At 40.9% G+C, this 21,499-nt stretch overlaps 1 protein-coding gene across 1 annotated transcript in view; it reads left to right on the top strand.

The window, feature by feature from the left end:
- The first annotated feature begins 675 nt into the window (after positions 1-675).
- The window catches only part of PCSK1 (proprotein convertase subtilisin/kexin type 1), a 39,376-nt gene continuing 18,552 nt past the window's right edge, over positions 676-21,499 (top strand). The window contains exons 1-8 of the mRNA XM_036925740.2: positions 676-881; positions 3,963-4,067; positions 7,214-7,324; positions 9,241-9,387; positions 10,585-10,661; positions 15,790-15,878; positions 18,695-18,867; positions 19,849-20,061. Of these exons, the coding sequence (XP_036781635.2) occupies positions 702-881; positions 3,963-4,067; positions 7,214-7,324; positions 9,241-9,387; positions 10,585-10,661; positions 15,790-15,878; positions 18,695-18,867; positions 19,849-20,061 (1,095 nt within the window). The 5' untranslated portion in view covers positions 676-701. The remainder of the gene's footprint in view (positions 882-3,962; positions 4,068-7,213; positions 7,325-9,240; positions 9,388-10,584; positions 10,662-15,789; positions 15,879-18,694; positions 18,868-19,848; positions 20,062-21,499) is intronic.

The raw sequence follows: 21,499 nt of genomic DNA on the forward strand, positions 1-21,499 counted from the left end.
TCATTTTCTTAGGCAATTTAGATCAGAAACGGGCAATAGAACCTTCCCTCTTCTCTGCTCTACCAGACTGTCCGATTTGAAGGACTTAAGACGCCTGTTCTTAAGACACCTGTTCACAGCAGGTGCTGATATCCACAGGACCATTATTAGAAGACCCTCCTCCGTCCCTCCCTCCACTGACACACGAGATAATCAAGTAAATATAAAGAAAACGGACAGAAGGGAGGGAAAGTATGCTGCACTACCAGCCTCGGATTCTTGGGAGTTACATTCAAAAGAAGCACTTTCTTACAGCTACAGAATTTATGGTCACACAGGGAGCAGACTTAACGGATCCCAGCAAACCCTTCTATCCTTTTCATAAACCCTTGCTTCTTATTTTAGCGGCTTCTCCACCCCGCCGGGAATACCATCCAGATCTTCGTCCAGGTAGATCTGACGTCAAGAGATGGCTTTCGTCGATTTGACGTGTAAACACTCATTTCCATTCCGGCTCGGAAGGGCTGGGGCTCTCTACTCAGCCTGGAGACCGAAGCATTGCACTGAGCGCTCGTCGCCGCCCAGCCTCTCCTCGCAGTGCAGTCCAGAGTGAGGAGTGGTCGCGAGCCGGAGGGTGAAAAGGGAGAGTCTTTCTGGCTTTTCTCTTAGCTTGCTGCTTTTCTGTCTCTCCTCCTACTTTCGCGCGAGCGAGTGTATAAGCCATGGAGCGAAGAGCCTGGACTCTACAGTGCACTGTTTTCGCTCTCTTTTGCGCTTGGTGTGCACTGAATGGTGTAAAAGCGAAGAGGCAATTTGTGAATGAATGGGCGGCAGAGATCCCTGGGGGACCAGAGGCAGCCTCGGCCATAGCCGAGGAGCTGGGCTATGACCTTCTGGGTCAGGTAAGAGTTTGCACTTTCAAGAAACTTTCTGGGGCCCGAGGGGACAGGCGGGACTGAACGCGATATCCCAAGTGGGAGCTCCCCCAGCTTGCACTCTCCAGAGCTCAGGGGCAAAGAGCAGGTGCTTCTCCATCTCCCCGCCTCTGGCGCGCTTGTACAGAGAAAAGGCTTGCATTATTTATTGTTTGGGCTGGGCGCAGCCAGGCAGAACGAAGCCGCTGCAGCTGGGTAGAGCCTGTTCTTGCTGTTGTCCGCTCTGGCATTGAAATCAGTTCCCGCGCGGTTTGGAAGAAAAATCCCTCCACGCTTGTTCACGGAACTTGTGATGCTCGCAGGCTCTTACCAGCCGAGCGCCCCCGGGAGAGGTAGTGCGCTCTGTCCCCTGGGACCTAGTGGGTCTGCGTCAGGCGCCCGCTGTTTCCTTCATTTCAATATGGCAGCATCAGCTCCAAGACCTGCTTCAAGGGCCAAACGGGCCCGGAGAGGTCAGCAGGCAGCCTTTGCGGCCACGCCCATGACTTTGGGAGAGCGCCAGCGGCCAAAGTCTGGACCCAGAGGCTGGGGGTCGGCGGAGTGCCTAGGGAGCTGGTGGAAGAAGAGGTGGGCGACAGAGGGAGCAGCTCTACACGCCTCTACCGGGAGCTCCAGGTTTTCAACCGGAACTTAGAAAGTGCGAGCTTCACAACTTTGCTGGGTCAGTCGCCCTGAAGGGTCAAGCTGAACTGACTGTGAAGATGGGATTTCTTTCTTGCTCCTCAGCTAAATGCGTAATAGCTTCCCTGGGGGTTTCAGCTTGTAATGGCAATTGCTGCCTGTGCGAGCGAGGATTGGGTTAATATATAGACTGTTTTGCTGTGAGATTCCAGCGGAACCACAGCGGGTGTGAATTCAAATCTAAGCTTTTCCTTTCTTTAGCTTAGAATTGAGCTCCCGCCCCTTGCCTTGGAAGTTGGTGTGCACTGGAGCGGGGGAAGAAGGAGTTGTAAAACGTTTTGGCGCGTTTTTTTCTGGAGGTGGTGGTAGAGATGTTGCTGAAGTCACGAATGAGTAATCGGCGTGGGCGTTAGCGATTCCACAGATTCAGTCCCCTGGGAAATACGCCTTTGCTTGCCAGAGGCTTCATTCTCCAACTTTTTGAGCCAAACTGTCTTTGAAACGCTCAGCAGAAAATTCAGTACACAGACTGACTTCTCCGTGTCCCAGTAGCAGACCAAGACTTTTGCTTTTGCCCAGACCTTATTTTGAGCCAGGCTCCGTGTTAGTCTCAGGAATAAGAGGAAGAAAACTTTCAAGGAATCAAGAATCTAGGGGATACTGGTTTAGAAACAAATTACTGCAATTGCACATAATAAATGTAGTAATAGAAGTTATGCCTGGAGTCTCAATACTTTTGATTGAAGGATTGATGATGAAAGGGAACTGGGGAGAGGTGAAAAGACAGCGCAGTAGACAAATCATCTGTGCAGGGTTTAGGAAGAAGAATCAAATATTATCAGAAGAACATGATGAGACTGGAGAAGGCACTCCAGGCTTAGAAAACAGATTGTGGGAAACCAAGAAGATACAATGAAGACAATTTAGTAGGAAATCTGGGAACTACAAGGAATTTTTGGGATCTAAGGAGACAGTGAGTGGAATTGTACTGGTGGGTACTATGTGCATCATGGAAATTGTATGTATTCTATATAGGGGGGAAAAATTGGGGAGCTTATTCTTGCATACGTTGGGCAGCTAAATAACACTGGTAGCTGTGTGAAAGGAGATTGGATGGGAGAGCAAAAAATAAATCCCTTTTTCTTCTCTCATCTATTAGCCCCAGATATACATCCAAACATGGACCATTCAGTATGGCAATTGCTTTTCAAAATCATAAATCCCCAAGCTAAAAAACAATACATCAGTATTCTTGGGGGATGGAATGGGATAGGATCCCTTTGAGAAAGGGATGTCATAGGCACAAGAAGCTTTAATAGTAACACCATCTATGTATCTATGTATCTATCTATCTATCTATATACATATATATGATTTGTATATTTTTACTAGCCATTTCCAATTAAAATGGCATTATTAACAAGTGTTTTAAAAATACTTTTTTATAAAAGACTGATAATGCTTTCCTGATTCTGCTTATTTCTTCCTTTGTTTAAACATTTAGCATCACTATCCTGAGCTCCTTAAAGGTCAGAATAAAGCTAGGATTAAGCAGGGGTGTTCAGAGCAAAACCAGTTGATAATAGAAGCAGAGCTAAGCATCTTTTCTTATGGCTACTGATCTCTCTCCCCAACTGCATCTATAGCTTACAGCAGATTCACTCCTTGAGGTTCAGGCTTGGAGCAGGCCCTAAGCATCTCTATTAAAAAATTATCTAGGTTATGAGAACCACCAACTTAAAGAATGTAATTCTTCTGAAATAACTCATTGCAATAGTTTGTCTCTTAATTTAAAAAAAAATACAGGAATCTAGAGAATTTGGTAGCTTCAAATTAAGTGCTATTTTGAATAAAGGGACACAAGCTTAAAAAATAATGAAGTTCTAAATAATCAAAGGTGTTGATAGTCACTCTTAGGAAGAACAACTATCCTGTATGGGGCATACTAATTATTTCCCCAAAGCCTTGAACTAGTGGAAAGTCAAATGGTCAGTACTAATCGCTTATAACAATTATCAATATGGATCCAATGGCTATATTTTATGACAACAAAATGTTTTAACTGAATTGTGGCACTGACCATATATATAGCCCAAAGGATTTACCTGCTTTCCACAAATTACTGTTCTCTGACAGAATGTGTTTGATAAAATGGGTAATTTTTTTAAGAAACATCTACCTATACCACACTGTCACATAGAAAACAAATGTAGTTCATGAATCCAAGTGATAATATGGTGAGGCTCATCTCACTCAAAACACAGAGAATAGTGGAAAGGATTCTATCAGTGTCTTCCTCATGAAGAAAAAAGTTAACTTCAAGTACAATGAATGGGCTTAAAGTTTCCTTTCTCTAAGTTGGTTGGGTTTCAATCTAATTCTTATTTTGGAAAGTGAACTTCAATTTTAATTTTTTTTCTTTCATAGATTGGATCACTTGAAAATCATTACTTACTCAGACATAAAAACCACCCTCAAAGGTCTCGAAGAAGTGCCCTTCATATCACTAAGAGATTGTCTGATGATGATCGTGTAAGTGTTGTGGATTTATCTTTAAACTAGTAGCCTGGCTTATCTGCTTTCTTTATGATTGTCAACAAGAGCAAAAGCAATCAACTGCAAATATGGTTTTTTATTGTGATCACAATTATTTATCTGTAGTGTTTTTGTTGTTTCCATAGGGTTAGAATCACACATAATAATCTAGTCTAAGAACATGCAAATATTGAAAATCAAGTGACAGCACTAATAAAAATGTGACAATACAACTAATTAACAACTTTCATTACATGTATAGTATGTACCAAGCACTTTAATATCCAATGTGGGGGTATCAAAGAAATACAATATACGTACCTTGCTCTTAGTGACATTTTGGTATAACTGAGAAAACATTCTGTCATTTCTATTTGCTTTGTGTATATATATAGGAAGTTTGCATTTAGGCAGAGCTTTAAATCCATGTCTTCGTGAAGCAAATGTTTCCATTAACTATTGTATTGTTTGATCTAAAGCATTTGATCTCTTTTTATCCTGTTTGTATACATATTCAATGATTAGGCCACAGCATGAAATGTCTAGAATGAATATAGGTAAATAGTGTTGGGACAATTTGAATGTATATCTAATGTACCTGTTGATTTTGGGAGTCTGTTTTGAAGGTTAGTAAATACATCAATAGAAATGTTGACTATTTTGGGAGTATTGAGATTTGCATACACAATGTTGCATTTTCTCAAGAATGTGCCATATACTGGTGGAGATTTATCTTGGCTGGCTTGATACCTGTATGTGTGATCTCTGTTGCCTAGGACACTAGAGAATTATGGAAGCTTTGTGAGACATAGAACATATCCTTTCAACTTCCCAGAAAGAAAAGTGTGACAGAAAGGTGATAAAACTTTTCAGAGTATATGAAATTCATTAACCATTTGAAATAATCTGCTATTTTGTTTGTTCTGCATCTGGTATAACTTTTAAAATAAAGACAACAAATTATGAAGGTAGGAAATGACTGGGCCTGGGTTACTAGTGTTCAAACGTAAAAGCAGCAAGCACACCCTGACAAAGAAAGTTGTTTCAGGACCACAGACAGCAACTGGCCAAAAGACATGGATCCACAGCTCACACACACCTATTGCTAGCTTTTACTCAAGTTAATGGCTATTTTTGGGAGATCAAAGCAGAGACCCTGAAGATTACTTTAAGTTTTTGTCCAGTTATGTCTTCCTTTTGCCATTCCAAGGCAGATGGCTGATTGTATGGGGTCTGAAAAGTAGGACAACTTCCAGCACTCTGGCTAGGCTTAGTCCTTGGGCAAAGCAAGAGAGAGATTTCCTTCTCTGCCTAAATGCATGCTTGACATTAATACATGAGGAAGTCAAACTGACTTCCCCTCTCATCTTCATAGAAGAAAACTGGACAGAGTGGAGCATACTTGTTACTACCCTAAGTATCTCCCTAAAATGAACAGATGACCCAGTTCTACCCTTTAGATATTTCCTTTATAGTTGATTTTGGGGGAAATCTCAAGGCATAATGAAGAAGAGCTGAGAATTTATTCTCCAAAATAATTAAAAAGGAGTCTATATAATCCTGTGAAAAATTATCCCCAGAATAATTTTATCTCAGGAAAAATCCTAGAACCCATAGAAGCTAGCAGTGTAAGTTTAGACTAGGTTATCTTCAATGCTCTTTCCAAATCGAAAGGCTTACTTACAGTACCTGATACCTATTACATGCATAATAGACCACCAATTTGCTGTGCTGTGTTTGGTCTGCTCTTTTAGAGATTAATATGTAATTTGGAGTTAATGACATTAATCATAACACTGTTTCCAACAATTGGATGTTTATTTGATCAGATGGCAGAGTGCCTCCTCTTATATTTCTTTTTTTTTTAATTGCTTTTGATTTTCATTTTATTGCATTTTTTTGATTGGGGATAGTATTCTTTCCAATTAGCCTTCTGAAATACAGCACTAGGCTATCTTTACATGTCTGTTAATGAAATCTCCAACTGTAAGTGACTCTCTCCCTCAAAGATTAGTACTCGTTCCCTAGCAGCCAGCTTCCAAAGACCAACTCAGATAACAGGCAGTATATTCCAAGCATTGATGTATTTTAAGCCAAAACAATTAAGCTTGAAAATACAGGCACTTTAAAAATAAATTATACTGACTAATTTCTAGCTCCCAGGTCCCTCCCTGTGTTTATAATAGGTTTGCAGTATATCTTCTAATTGAAAATTCGGGACAGTCTGAGTGGATGGTTTTATCCTTTAGTTGCAAATTATTTTTCAGTTTTTATTTTTGGATCTGACTCATGAGTATTTTCACATTAGCAATATCCCATGACACAGTAGACTAGCATCATGTGTAGAACAGAGAGGATGGGTTTGGGTAGGAAAGAGTTATGTTGCCCAGCAAAATAAGAGCATGGTATTATCTCATAATGAATACAACTAGAATGCAGCCCCTCACACTCTCAGGGCCTCAAGTATAACAGGATTATGCCATAAATATGGGGCAGGTGATTTTTGTATTGTCAGATCTTTTCATATAATACACAAGACTAAATTCATGGTAAGTGTTAAGTGGTCAGTAGTATTCATCATCCCCCTGGATCTGTTTCTCATATTAAATACTCACAGGCCACAAGTTGAAGCACAAGGGAGCTGGAGTCTCAGATCTGTGTTGACACAGGATCTTTCTTATTTTGTGTAACATTTGCAATTTCTACCTTTTGTGTGTAAAGACAGAGAATTAAGCTGTAAGAGCACATTAACAGCAGTCTCTGGGATCTCTTAGCTTGTTGACTCATTCCATGAAAATGGACACATTTTCAGCTACAGAGCCCTGGAACTTCAATATAAAAATGGGTATTATGGTCCATTTGCTGATTAAAGCAGGCTGAATTTTTACTTCCCTGTAATCACAGTGTAAATAATTTGAGGTAATCATCACTTCACTGACTGTTTCTCCTCCCCCTAAAGGTACAAGAAATATTCATCTCCTCAGTAGGCAATCCCTTCTCACTGGACTACCAGTTTAATCTGTAGTCAAATGAAAACATTGTGGAGCTGCTTGAACTCTGATGGGGAGGGTACTGGAACTGAGGGAAGATGATTACACAGAGATGGCTACTTGTTGATTTTCTTACTATAAAACTCCTTGTAGGTGATATGGGCTGAACAGCAATATGAAAAAGAAAGAAGTAAACGGTCAGTTCTGAGAGACTCAGCACTAAATCTCTTCAATGATCCAATGTGGAATCAGCAGTGGTACTTGGTAAGTACCTACAAAAGGACTGTGTAGGATCTAGTTATTTATTTTGCTACATATACAAAATAGATTTTTTTTAATAAAGGGAATTCATCAGAAGGCTATGTTACTCCAGGGACTAGGACTGATGGGACCTTCCATAACCTGGATCTTTTGTTTTACTAGGTGAGAATATCTGAAACACAGATCTTTATCTGCTATGAGAGGAGAGAGTCTGTTGCCTTCTTCTCTTCTTTAGCTTATCTAGAGTAAGTGCAGATGCACCACATCTTGCAAGTTGAGAGTTCTAAAGCAATACTCATGACCAAATTGCATTTGGTCGAAGTTACTCTTGAGAACTCTTTAAATCACCCAAAGAGTGCAGAGAATATGATTCAGTACATACAGCCCAAAGTGGCAATTCTTACATGTTTACAGGGGAGAATTTCTGAACTAGAAAAAAAGACATCTATTTGTAGATGTCTAGACTTGCAAACCATTCTACCTTTAAGATTGTTACCAAATCCTTATTGGCATGTGGAAGTTGAGTGGAGAAATTGTAAGTGTACCTGCCTGTCTTCAGAGTGTTCTCTCTTCTCTTCTAATATTAAACCTCTATGGTAGTAATATATGTAAGAGAAGTATTTATTATTGAGAATATTATGAAAGATATTTTTCATGACAGCCACAACGTAAGACTTAGACTTCCTTTGGCATAATAGATGGGAAAGGGGATCAATTCCTCTTGACACTCTCTTAACCTAAGCAGTACTCACTCATTATAGCATAAGAGACTCATTAGCTAATATTTGTGTATTTACCATGTATCAAATGCTATTCTAAGTGTTTGGCATGAATTACCTCATTTAGTTCTCACACCATTATGCTATAGATACAGTAATCACACCCATTTAATAGGTGAAGAAACAGAGACATCAGCAAGTTGAGTAATTTGCCAAAATCACATAGTTAATAGTGGTGGGGATATTATGCATGACTCCAGAGGCCACATTTTTAATAACTACACCCTATGAGTGACTTGTGCTTGACAAAGAGGACTTCTCTGGCTTTGGCCAGGGAAGTTGTATGTAGATGTATGTAGTTCCAGTCTCCTGCTATTCAGCTTATGTTGGCCTAGTAATTCCTTGCTTTCCCCCATCTGTTTCTGCAGAGCATAAGCCAGGGGACAATCCATTTATTGATGTTTTTATTATCGTTATTTATACATGTCTTATTGGCCCCTTCACCAGAAACCTGGCACTCTTCTAATGCATTTCTCTCAATTGCTTAGGAATGGGCTCATATCTGTGTTCCCTTGCTGTCCAGCTCTTCTTCCCTACAGTCCCACATACTGTAACTTGGAAAAGAAAACCCAGATCTCCACTCATAAATACTTGCTCCCAAATTCACTCAGACTTGGAAATAGACAATTAATTTGCAAGTCCTGGTGAGACTACAGCCACACTGGCATTCCAGATTTGGCTTTTTCTTTTAGAAAAGTTATCAAAAGTTATAAAAGCATGAATGGCTGTGAACCAGGCAATATAAAGTAGGTTCAATATGGCAATGGAACCTCAGAATTTTGGGGGCGAAACATGGGAGAGCAAAGAAAGCTTTGGTAGAGGAAAAGCTTGAGCATGTCATTATAAATGAAAGAAACTTGGGGGCAAACTTCATTAAAGCCACTTAGCTCACTGAGAAGGAGCATAGGGTGATTCATTGTTTCGAGTGATTTTCCATTGCAACAATTGGGAGAAGGGCAGCGCTCTGATGATTCACTTGGCCCTACCCTCAACTTTGTTTTTTTTTTCACCTAATTACCTTCTAAAGAGTAGAGTGACCCTAGGAGATAGAAGAGTGGGTCTGCAGACTGGAAATTCTTGTCTTATTTTGCATCAAGCAAATCATGATTTTACCAGTTCATCTTCATTTTTCTTTATCAGCAAGATACTAGGATGACTGCAGCCCTGCCCAAGCTGGATCTCCATGTGATACCTGTTTGGCAGAAAGGCATCACTGGCAAAGGAGTTGTTATCACTGTACTGGATGATGGCTTGGAGTGGAATCACACAGACATTTATGCCAATTACGTGAGTCTGGACCCTCCCATGACTGCAACTCAGGGAGTTTTCTACATGGGTATGCAGTTGGGGTTTTCATTCCCCCTGTGGGAGGCTGCTCTGACGTTGGCCTGGGAATGATGGGCCAGTGTTTTGCTACTTCCCTCACCCTCTTGCCAGCCCATATGAACTTGTTTTGTGTCACGTGTGGTTGGAAGAATTCAGTAGAGCCAAGGATTGTACAAAAGCATGTGTGTTGGGGATGGGTGGAGGCACCTATGCCAACTAAATTATTAAAAGCCATTCAGACTCTATGGTACTCAGTATTTTGTACATTAAGCAATCAAAGCATCTCTGACATTGTGAAGTTATATGAATGTGATTCCTTCTGTGAGTTCAAAGTGTATACCACACAGTGCAAAAATGATGAGCTGAGAAAAGGGAATTAGAAATTAGAAATGGGAAATAAGTAAATGAAAACAATTTAATTGTCTCTGAAGTTTTCCATAATATGTTTCATCTTTAAGATTGTCCCTTGCCTTTCTCTCACCCTTTCCACTCATCCACCATTCCCCAGCTAAAGAGCAAAGGAAAAGGAAAAGAAGAGATGAAAAAAATTAGCAGAAAGTAAGATTATTTAAATATATGGAAAATATGAAGAAGTAGCAGTAGTGGTGATTGAATTCCCATGGGAGGAATGTTTTAAGTTCAGCAGTTTGGTTGGAAAATGGGGTGGGACCTGGAAGCTTGTCTTGAATTTCAAACACACTTTTTAAATTAAACTCCATGTTTATTTAGTGTAAGTGGGCAGGCCAAAGGAGCTCACTGCAGACCTGAGCTCTACCCCACAGCCACCTCTCTGCAGACCTATATTGATAAGAGAGATGAGTGTCAAAGTGTTGCTAAGTGTTGCTAACTTCTCTGGGCTTCAGTTTTCTCATTTGGAAAATGAGGTAACTGAACCAAGTAAACTGATTTCTTCTGGTTCTAACATCCTATGAGCTTCCATGAGCTACAGGTTTGGCAGCATTCACTGGGAACTGGATGCTGGCTCGCTTGTCTAGGAACATAATCTCTGCCTGGTTTATGGGTGTAATAAATGATCAGCGACTGGGCCAGAGACTGTAAAATGCAGACTTTTGAGCTATCACCCACAAGTAGGGATAGAAGGATTAGGAAATGCTGCTTTTTTATGATGCTACAATGTTATGTTTGTCATCTCTTTAGGATCCAGAGGCTAGCTATGATTTTAACGATAATGACCAGGATCCATTTCCCCGATATGATCCCACTAATGAGAACAAGTGAGTAAATGTGGATTTGGAGGTGGGGGACACGTATTATAAAATGCTTTTATCTGTTTTTGAGAAAATTATATTATAAATATGATCCATATTTCAGTTCTCAGAAAATATTCATGAACACCATCCATACCACAATATTTTGTTGCTTTTAAAACAGAAACTAAAGCTACTATTTTTATATTCCTATTAGTTGATAGAACCATATTTCAGTTAAACTAGGTTTAGGGAGAATGTTTGGAACATAATGAAAAACCTTCAGACCATAAAAACCTTGAGCCCATCCTCTCTGTCCCCAGTTCCTCTGTGAATAGTTTACTATTAGCAGCACAGTTGTTGTCACTCGTGGAAAGAATACAGATGACCAAGGTGACAATCCGATGACCTCCTGTGGTGGCCACAGCCATGCTCACCAGCCCCTCAGAGGGGCATGGCCAGACACCAGGCAAAAAGAAACATCCCCTGAGGGCTGGCCCTTACTTTACATCTAACAGTGTCTGCATCATTGGACTGGTTAGTAGTCTGTCCAGAGTTCCTGCTGGGTGCTCTAAAGCTAAAGGGAGGAAAAAGAAATGTCTCTGACTTCTAAATTAACTCTTCCAAGCAGCTATGGGTGATGAGGGAGGCCAAGAGCCAGACCTACCAAAGCAAGAAGCCAAATAAAGACCCAGAAGCAAGAGACATTTTAACCTTCTTTCCTTGCCCCCCTAGGCACAAGGCCCCAAGTGTCCATGCCCATGTCAGAACTCATCTTTGTGCATAATGAGATCTCTCCACACTTCAAGGGGACATTCACACTTTCCTCTTCCTTTGGTCCACCCAGAGAAGACCTGCACCAAAATAGATCAAAGCTAATGCAAAATTAGGGCTTGTTGCTACAGGTGGGGATGAAAAGAGCAAACAACAAAAAGCTTTTGTGGGTGCCACATGAAGTGGTTCCCTCTTCTCTCTGTATGGCTTTCACTCTCTTGAAGTATTACCCAATTTGGGCCAGTCAAGTTCTCTCTCACTGTCTCTCTCCCTCACTCTCACTTACCATCTCCTTTTCTCTCTCATTCTGTCTCAGAATTCCCATGTGGCTTGTGCAATAATATTGACCTAAAGTTTTCTTTGGGTGGTCCCCCCTTTTAGAAGGCCAACAAGCCCCAGGAAGGGAGGCTGAGGCTCATGGACTTGGCCTCAACTTCTGGGTATATATTTCTGCCTTGGAGAGAAGAGGAGAATGGAGGAGGGTTCCAAGGTTTTCTTTCAATAGCATTTACCTCTAGGGTTTATTTCTTAAAGGGTTAACCACAAACACCCACTAGTAACAATATAACAGGAACTTCATGGGGCACCCCTGGAGGAAAGCAGTATGTCTCAGGAACTTACAGCAGAACCTCCAGACAAACTTACAGCAATATTTTGAGTCAGGGCAGTGCACGAACTAAAGGAATCACTGCTCTTTTAGAGCGTGACCTATAATGTGAGCCTGGCTGGTAGTCATGGCTTTGCCAATTAGTATCGAGGGTGACCTTGAAGAAATCACTTACCTCTCTGTCTTTATTTTTCATCTCCTAAAATAGGTGACAAAGCACCTGCTCCCTACCTTCCTGAAAGGAATTTCTTAAGGAAATGCTTTGAGGAAGGCGACACCCTTCTTAGAAATAAGTAACAGAAGCAACTCTCATTCCATCCCCTTAGTCAGGATTAAGAGGGAAATCTGCTCCCAACCGCATGGGTACCTTCCTAGGCAGTGTACCCTGGTCTGGCCCCAGAATCCAGTGCAGGTAATAACTTGTGTGGTGTCTACATGATTAGACATGTAGGGGAATCCTTGGTGAAGTGATACTCTCTAGAGTTTCTCTACTCATGAGAAGAGGGACTCAGATTTTCCTCTTCCCTCCCCAAAAGAAGGAATCTTACATGACAGTATTTACAGTAGCCACCTTTCTCCCAACTCATGGAGCTCCAGAGGTCTTTAGGAAGCAGTGCATATAGTGATATGTATTTTGTACCTGAAAACTCAGAACATAGCCTGCCATAGACCTTCCACATAACATAGAATTAGTGTAGCACAGCCCAACAGCCAGATAGTTAAGAGCAGATTTTGCACTTAGATTTAAATCAAATATTAGATCCACCTCTTAATAATTGAGTAGTCTTGAACAAATTATCTTTGTGTCTCAGTTTTATCATTTATTATAAAGGGATAATAATAGATCATTTCATTGAGTTAGTTTGAGGATTAAATTAGTTTATATATGTAGTTAGTTTGACCAGGATAGTGCCTGGTCCATAGAAATAGTTAAGGGTTTGCTATGATGATGACAATGACACTACCGATGGTGGTCTTCTCATTTAGTAACTAAGGTGGACCTCCTTTCAGTGAGAAATCAGCATGACCAGAATATCATCCCACAGGAAGAGAAGCAGAGACAAGTCAATTTTCTGAGCCAATTCAGAATCTGCTGTTTGAAAATTACACAATAAGCAACTATCTTTCAGGGTCCTCGAGGCTGTCAACCAAAAAGATAGCATCCCTATTATTTATCAAAAGGTGTAATAAAAAATAGAGTTACCCTCCTGGCATGTTGTCAGAATAAGTCCCTTAGGTTTGAAAATAAATGGTCTCATTTTATCTCAGCCTTTATAGCAGTTAGAGACCTACTATCTCCCAGTTCCAAGGATATTATCTCTCCAAACTATCTGTGTTGCTGCTGTTTTCTTTATAACTATGTAAATGAGATTAATAGCTGTATTTGAATTTTTCTTGCAAATCAAAAGAGAAATCACTAAATAATAAAATCTTAAAAGTGCAGGTAATGCTTACTATTAAGCTGGCATGAATCTGTATTCAGAATTTCAACACCAATTACATATTTTTTTTCTAGTTAAATAACATGTGTGACAAGGATATTTTAACCAGTATAATAGTAGTCTTTAAACTATCCTGTGGTATAATTTAAAAAAAAATCAGTTTGTTTAAATGCCAGTTACTACCATTGTTCTAAGATAATAGAAGGTTCTTTTATCTCAGAGCCTGATTTAAGGAAAGAAAAAAAACTGCAAATCAATAAACAATGCCATAGAGCCACGTTGATAAAGTCTTCCCTTTTTATCTAGTGTGGAGGTGGGAAGTAAAGATAAGAGGAAGAAAAAAATATCAGCCACCAATTGTGCAGTGATCCTCCTGCACCTTTCAAGATAATAGTCCTCAGTATGTAAGAAGAGATAAATAATAGGTGGTGTCACAATGCATGATTTTTAGGACAGAGGTACAAACACTGGGGATGTTTGCTAACAGGTTGATCCTGTTGGCTCAGGATAGAGAATTTGCTGTCCGGGGCCGTCTCTCCTATTTTGTGTAAATGGAAATACAGGCAGTGATGATTTCTGGGCCCACATTTTCCAGAGGTTGACAACTGAATTTCTCCTTTTACAAAAGCAAAGAGAGCTGATCCATCAAAGAAACATTAAGGTGCCTCTTATGTGTTCAATGTGCACACATTTCTCAGGGAATGGGTGTGTTGGTCAGCACAGCTTCAGTTGCAAGCAGAGAAACCTAGTCAAAGAATAAAATGTGGATTTAACCAAAAATTCACCCAGGGGATGCTTCAAACACGGCAAGATCCAGGAGCTCAAATAATATGTCATCAAGATGCTACTCCGTCTCTATCTCCTAGCACTGCTCACCTCCACTTAGCTTCATTTTCAATAGGGTCTTGCCGGGCAGGAAGATCCACATGGAACTTAAAACTGAAGGTTCTGGAGAAGCGAATATAATTCTGTTCTCCAGAATCTGCATCAGTCCTTAAAAGCTGTCTGGGAGAAGGAGCCTCATGACAGAAAGAATCACAAGAGTGAGGAAGGGCCGTTTCCTAGGAGGAGAAAAGGCTAGGAGACAATGAAGCAGATACCTGCTGCATTAGGAAGACCCCGAATTAAAGATAATGACATTATTCTGACTTAGGATTCCTATCCAGTATTAACATGAAGAAGCAAGAACATCACAATGGAAGAAACCCAGGAAATCATCTTTGGTACTGCAGTTAAAAAAAAAAAAGTTAAGTGAAACAATTATTTTGGATGGCCCAGCCAATTTAGAAGTTTTATATTCCATGCTGAGCTTAATTAATAGGTATCTAGGTGGAAGTGTCTAAATTTAGCTGGTTGAAAGAGTTGCTCAGAGCTAACCATTCTTCTCTTTTCCTGTGTGTCAACATATCTGGTCAATGGCTTCTCCAAGGCACCAGCAGCCTTCTCCCTGCTCCCAAGTGCTTCACAGTGCAATAAATCCTGCAATAAATTCACATTAAGGGGTTCTTGAATTACTGACCCTCCTGAGGTCAGGGGGCTGGTGGGTAAAGATAATAATTATCTCCAGAATTTTAGACTTGATGTTTTCATGTGGACCTTGGTCTGTTTTAGAGATCTGATTTCTCCCAACAAAGTCTGAAATTATAAATTACCCTCTTTCCATGATTGCAAAACCAGTCAGGCTTCTGGACCCAATCGGAGGTGCAGAAGTACCTGGTTTCCCAATTAGCCTTGTTAAAGTAGTGCATTGTTAAAACTAGCATCTTGTTAAAATCCCAAACTCTTCTTGGTACCAGAAAACCATCAATGTTTTAGTTTGTCATATGGTTAGAGCAAGAGAGGAGGGCTGGAGAAGGGACTCTGTTCTGCATTTCCTATTACGGATGGTCCAGGATGACCTCATCCAAGAAAGTCACTGTGGGGAAGTGAGGAGCCACTTCACCACTAATAAGTGTGGTTCAGAAGCCATTTCTCTGAAACGGTTTCTGAGAGTGTCAGAGTTTCTCATAATAGTATCCATAGCTAATGCTTCCTGAGTTTTTACTATACACCAGCTACTCTTCTAAGTGCTCTACATACAATATCTCATGTGATGCCACAATGCATTGAGGACAACTAACTTAGTCAAGGTCAGAATGGTACTTAGTGACAGAAGCTAGAATTTGAACTCTCATGTTTTGGCTCTAGTACCTGTGCCCTTCATCTGAAACTGATGGGAAGAAAACTAGCAACAGTCTGACAAAAGTTAATATATCCATGCACCATGGACTCATGTGCAAAGCAAATATTTGTCCTCGCTTATGTTTCATACTTCTTATTTTTTAATCCTCAGACATGGAACGAGATGTGCAGGAGAAATTGCCATGCAAGCAAATAATCGCAAGTGTGGAGTTGGAGTTGCATACAATTCTAAAGTTGGAGGTAAAGCAGAGGGTTGCTCCTGTAGTTTTGCACTTCAATTTGAGTCTTTCATCACAGGATGTCAGTGGAGAGGGGAGGGGGTGCTTTTCAACAACCAGAGGAAGAAATGAACTCTATGCAAAATTTGCTGCTGGATTGCAGTGTTATTTGCAAACAAATCAATGGATCTGGATTCCTAGAAAATGATAGCTGAATATAGCCCATACATTTCTGTGAGAGAAAAAATGGAAATGTTGAATAGCATTCAAACCAAATCTAATTTCCTCCATGTTCTGATTTAGAAGGGTTTGTTATTGAGTGCTTGCTAAGGGAACAGAAGGAGGAGGTAAATTTAGGAAAAGATACTCCCTGCCTCTCAATTCTGTATTTCTTCATTTCATAGCAAAGAACAGTTTGAAAAAATAAAAAGATATACCTACTTTTTATATTAAGAAGCCAAAGGTTATCTCTGATATCAAGAATCTAGAATGTCTAGTTGTTTCAATCATTGTCTTTATGGGGAAACATATGGTAATTTTCATCGGGGCAATTTAATAAATAAACTATTTATAAGAGTTAAAGGAAACCAACAACAGTCAACAAATGTGGGCAGCTGTTACCACATTTAGATCTTAAGGAGCAAGGGGAAGGAAGGGGCAGTGGAAGATGGAGAGCAAAAGCTGTGGCCATAGGAGAGAACTGCTGGACAGGAGCTGTGGCCTTGAGCACAACAATGGAACTACTTCCAGGCAGGGAGGTTTCCAGGGAATAAGAACCTTGCTCTCCTCTCATCCCCTGAGCTCTTGCTGCTGTCTTCAGGTGGCTGAACCCAGCGGGACGACAAAAGAACCCACTGATGTAGTCCGTGTTCCTACAGAGAAGGGTGGAGAGTGGATCTGCAGAGACTCAGAAAGAATGTAATAATTGTCCTCTTTCTACCACCTGTACCTCAGGCTTTCAATGGTTATGCGATAAACTTTGAGTCTAGTTTGTTTCCTAAACCGATAACAAAAAATCCAAATTGTCATTGACAGTAAAACTTTTAATTCTACATAAATATACCTTCAATCTGGTTATGTATTCCTTTTTAGAGATCAAATGGATATATGCCCTGGCATATATAAGGTATCTCACACTACTAACACAGCACTGTCTTGGATTTTAAGTGTCATTCCTGTTCTTTTGATACCAGCATCATCACAGTGCCATGTTAAAAGAAACTAAGGCACAAGCACAAGTTATGTAATCACCTAGAAAAAGAATTCACTTTCTAAGTCATGATGTACTAGGTAGCTGTCCTTTGTGAGAGAGTTATCTGATCCCTTAATTTTAGAGAAAAGGAATAAGAAGCAAGATTCTTGGGATAACAGCTAGTTTGTGGCAGTGTAGAACTTAAAGACATGACTTCTGGTTCCAAGTCTACTGACCTTTTCTTTTAATTATTCCATCCTTTGTTCTAGGATGGAATAAACCAAGTGTATTTTTATGGTCTAGCCCTAAGTGCATTTTAAAAATAATACTTTTCACTTATTAGGCACTTACTAAATGTCCCTTACTTACCCTACAACGCATTATAAGTGGTGTATCCTAGAAGTTAACAAGATGGATTTGGGTGCCAGATTCCCAGTATTCAAGTCTCAGCTTCCCAATTTCAAGCTGCATGGCCTTGGGCAATTTACTGTCACCTTCTGGCCTCAGTCTCTCCAACTGTGAAGTGGGGAGAATTCCGGCACTCACCTCAGATGGTTGTCATAAGTATAGATGAGCTTACACGTAAGGCCTACAGAGTGGTAGCTGCGGATGGTATATCCTCAGTGCACGTGAGCTGTCATCATCCCCATTTCACAGTTAAAGAGGCTGCATCACAGAGAGGTTAAGCAGCTTGCCCAGGATCACACAGCTAATAAATAGCACAGCTGGGATTGCCCACTCCCCACCCGCCAAATGCATCTTTAAACAATTTTTAAAATAAATATGACTTTCACTAATCATGTCAATTACATGTTCTTTTATTTATGCCTCATAGTAAATAATAGTGTGAAAATCTGAGGCTGTGCCCTCCATTGCATTATCAGCCTGAAGCCAGGAATAACCAGGTAGCTGCCTGTATCTGTCTAAATTACTTTTGCCTTTCTGACTCTTGAATACATAAGTCTGATGATGGGTGACAGTGTGTTGGAAAGCACAAAGAGCTACCATGTCTGCCTTCTCCTGATGAAAAATGATTCCCCCTCAGGAACAAAATCCTTGGCAATGATTTCATCCTTGAGATTATTTAGAAGAAAAGGAAGCATGTTCCCTGAAAATGTTTCTTAGCAAATACACAAAAGAATGGCCTCTGGGTTATTTTTGATCAGTGTTTAGAAACAAGAGTTCTTTCCCTATTTGTTAGTTTCCTGTTGTGGGTAGACCTTTTCAAGCTGCACAGTTTCCCATACAGGGTCCTTTGCATGGCACAGGCTGGGCCACAGCCGTTCATGGTATAGTCATGAGTAGATGTGTTGAGGGAAAGCTGTTTAATGTCTCTTTCTGAAAGCTATCCTGTCATTTTAGCATTATTGGGGTTGTGAAGGTAGGTGAGACACTTTGTAATCAATGACAACCCTGGCCACTGCACAGTACGTACAGTGACCTCAAAGGGGCAAAGAAGCTCGTGGAGGAAGTGATTCGATCTTCTGTGCTGTAGGCAGCTAGGTCATGGGCATTTGGGACATCCAGTGGTAACCCTGTTTTTCACTCTTTTGAGAGTCCTTTAAAAAACAAATATTAAGAATACTGTACCATTCTACATGTATAAACTGACATCAACTTACATATTTGTTTGTTTTGGTGTTCAGGCATAAGAATGCTGGATGGCATTGTGACTGATGCTATTGAAGCCAGTTCAATTGGATTCAATCCTGGACATGTGGATATTTACAGTGCTAGCTGGGGCCCTAACGATGATGGGAAAACTGTGGAGGGGCCTGGCCGACTAGCCCAGAAAGCTTTTGAATATGGTGTTAAACAGGTGAGATGCTTAACATAGACACATCGAAAATGAAACCTGACCATTTGATGTGAGGAGAAGGGAAGAACACTTGGTGTATATAAAAAGAATTCTTTGTAAATTTTTCTTCTTATTGCTTATGATTTGAAATGCATTTAAAGAGGCAAATTGTTCTTCAGAGGGAAGTTAAGGGCTATGAGTTTTCCTCATTTGAGTCTGACATTTGAGATTCATTACTCTAGAATATTTACTTAAAAAGTATTCTGGATGTGTCCTTTCTAATTTTTCTGCTACTTTTGGATTTTTACACTAGGTAAACCACTACTGAGACTTCTTTCCAATGCTCTGCAAATGCACCCTTAAACACAGTAACATGCTACCTCCCACTCTGCACGTGCCTGATGAATACATGCGCCTTGGTTGTGCTGCTCTCATCTGGGGCTACTGCATTCTTACTAGGATTCTAAGGTCTTGTTCTGCACAGAATGAAACAAAAATAGAAAAGTTTGAAGGACACAAATGGAAAAATCATAGAAAGAGTAGCCTTGACAAGTTCCATTCAGTTGAAGAGTCTCTTTTAATGCAGCTGCAAAGCAGATCTGAATAATGCCTGATTTTGTCATTCTATCAGTCAGCCAGAGATTCAAGCAGAAAGAAAGAGAGGAAGTTCAAAGATTCATGGGTAGTGACATAAGCCAAGGGAAGAGTGAAAAAATATGAGCAAGTGCAAAGGGCCAGATTATGAATGCACATAATAAAGAAAAGCACTCACTCAGCCCATCCCAGAGAAAGGAAGACCAGCAGATACACAGCCCAGGGGCTCAAAATATGTAGCAGCCACGAGATGTCCAACACTGAGGCTAGAGGGCCTGCAGGTGAAACAGACTCCAGATAACTGTCTCTGACAACTTCATGCATGTCTTTTTTGGGGGGTCTTATTGCAGCATGACAGTGACCCCAAGAGATAATAACAGATACAATATATTTTGGCCTTTCCTTTAGGGGAGACAAGGAAAGGGCTCCATCTTCGTCTGGGCTTCTGGGAACGGGGGGCGTCAGGGAGATAACTGTGACTGTGATGGGTACACGGACAGCATCTACACCATCTCCATCAGCAGTGCCTCCCAGCAAGGCCTAGCCCCCTGGTACGCCGAGAAGTGCTCCTCCACACTGGCCACCTCGTACAGCAGCGGGGATTACAGTGACCAGCGAATTGTATGTTGCTTTTGTCTAATTCTCCCTGCTGAGGTAGGAGAGCACAGCTTAGATTTTAAAGATCCTTTGACTAGTACCTTTGGGGAACTGACTTGCTGAAGCTTGACGTCTCAGCTGGGAGACTCACCTTTTACTCACTTAAAAGGCTGGCATATACTGGGAAGTTTTCTCAGGGATAATGATGCTTCTGCCAAGATGAGTTGCCACTGTATTGTTTTTAAACTCAACCTTGAGAAGCCACCAGCCTGTCATCACCCGTGGCTGAGATTCCAAATGTCTATCTTGCTCATGTGATACCTCCCTGAAAACAGTCTTAAAGGGGACTTCGGGGTGTGGGGGCTTTATCACCCTTGTAGCTTTGGATCCTTTAATATCAGGAAGATGGTCTGACTTGCCCTTTAGCAGATGATAAAAATACAGAGCATACACCAGTTATGTCTCCTGAGGACAGATGACCTGCAGGAAAACAACAGTCTAAATTTCCCCTGAGGTGAACTTTTCAGCAACTTAATAAGCAGCTCAGGAAGGTTATATGCTCAGAGAGCATCTCCAGCCCACGCTTGGCTGTGCCTGCGCTTCCCTGAGTCAGACTGCCAAGGGCAATTATTGGATTTCCCTTCAAGGGCATGATGAAGAAGGGCCATTCAGGGGCTTTGAGAACAAAGAGAGGCACTTTTAATTTGGAGATTTAAAGCCCCAAATTTTTATTTCCTGCAACAGAAAGAACCAACTAGCTAAAGTAAGTAGATCCTAATCTAAATGAAATACCAGGCCATGATCTAAGTAGATTGTGAGTGAACCCCATAACAATTAAATCTTGGAATGCATGTAAAATTCATAACATGCCATCTCAACAAAATTGTCAAAATGACCATATTGTTCATAAAGGAACACTATTCTGGAACTCTGCCTGTTTCTGCAAACTACTCTAGTTTAGACTAGAAAACTGTGGTCTCAACTTAAAAGTACTATCCTCCTTGTCGTGCCCACATGTCTCTGATGACTCAAATAACAGACAGTGGCATTCTGTCTCAGGGTTCCTCATGGCGGGCACGTTCTATAGTCTTTGAAAAAGGCATATCAGACATTGGCCCCGCAGGTATTTAGAGCTCCTGGCTGCTGTTGTCCCTGTGGGTATCCAGAGCTGCTTTTCAGAAAATGGTCTGTTACACATTTCAGTCTCCATTTTATACACTGCCCCTCACCTGAGCTACTGTGCTCTTAAGTAGAAGGAAAAGCTTCCATCTTTGTAAAGTTCCCTCAGGTAAATCAGCTATAGGAGAGACAGCTGGTGGATTCTATTTGAAACAGTTGCAGTAACACAGCCTCTGTCTTACGCAAACCTCTTCCTCAGCACAGTCATCTCTGGGGGCTTACTTGCGTCAACAGGTAAAAAGGGCAAGCTTGCTCCCACAGCCCTCTGAGGAGCACAGCATAA

This window comes from Manis pentadactyla, chromosome 2, assembly GCF_030020395.1.
Source record: "Manis pentadactyla isolate mManPen7 chromosome 2, mManPen7.hap1, whole genome shotgun sequence".
Classification (NCBI taxonomy): Eukaryota; Metazoa; Chordata; class Mammalia; order Pholidota; family Manidae; genus Manis; species Manis pentadactyla.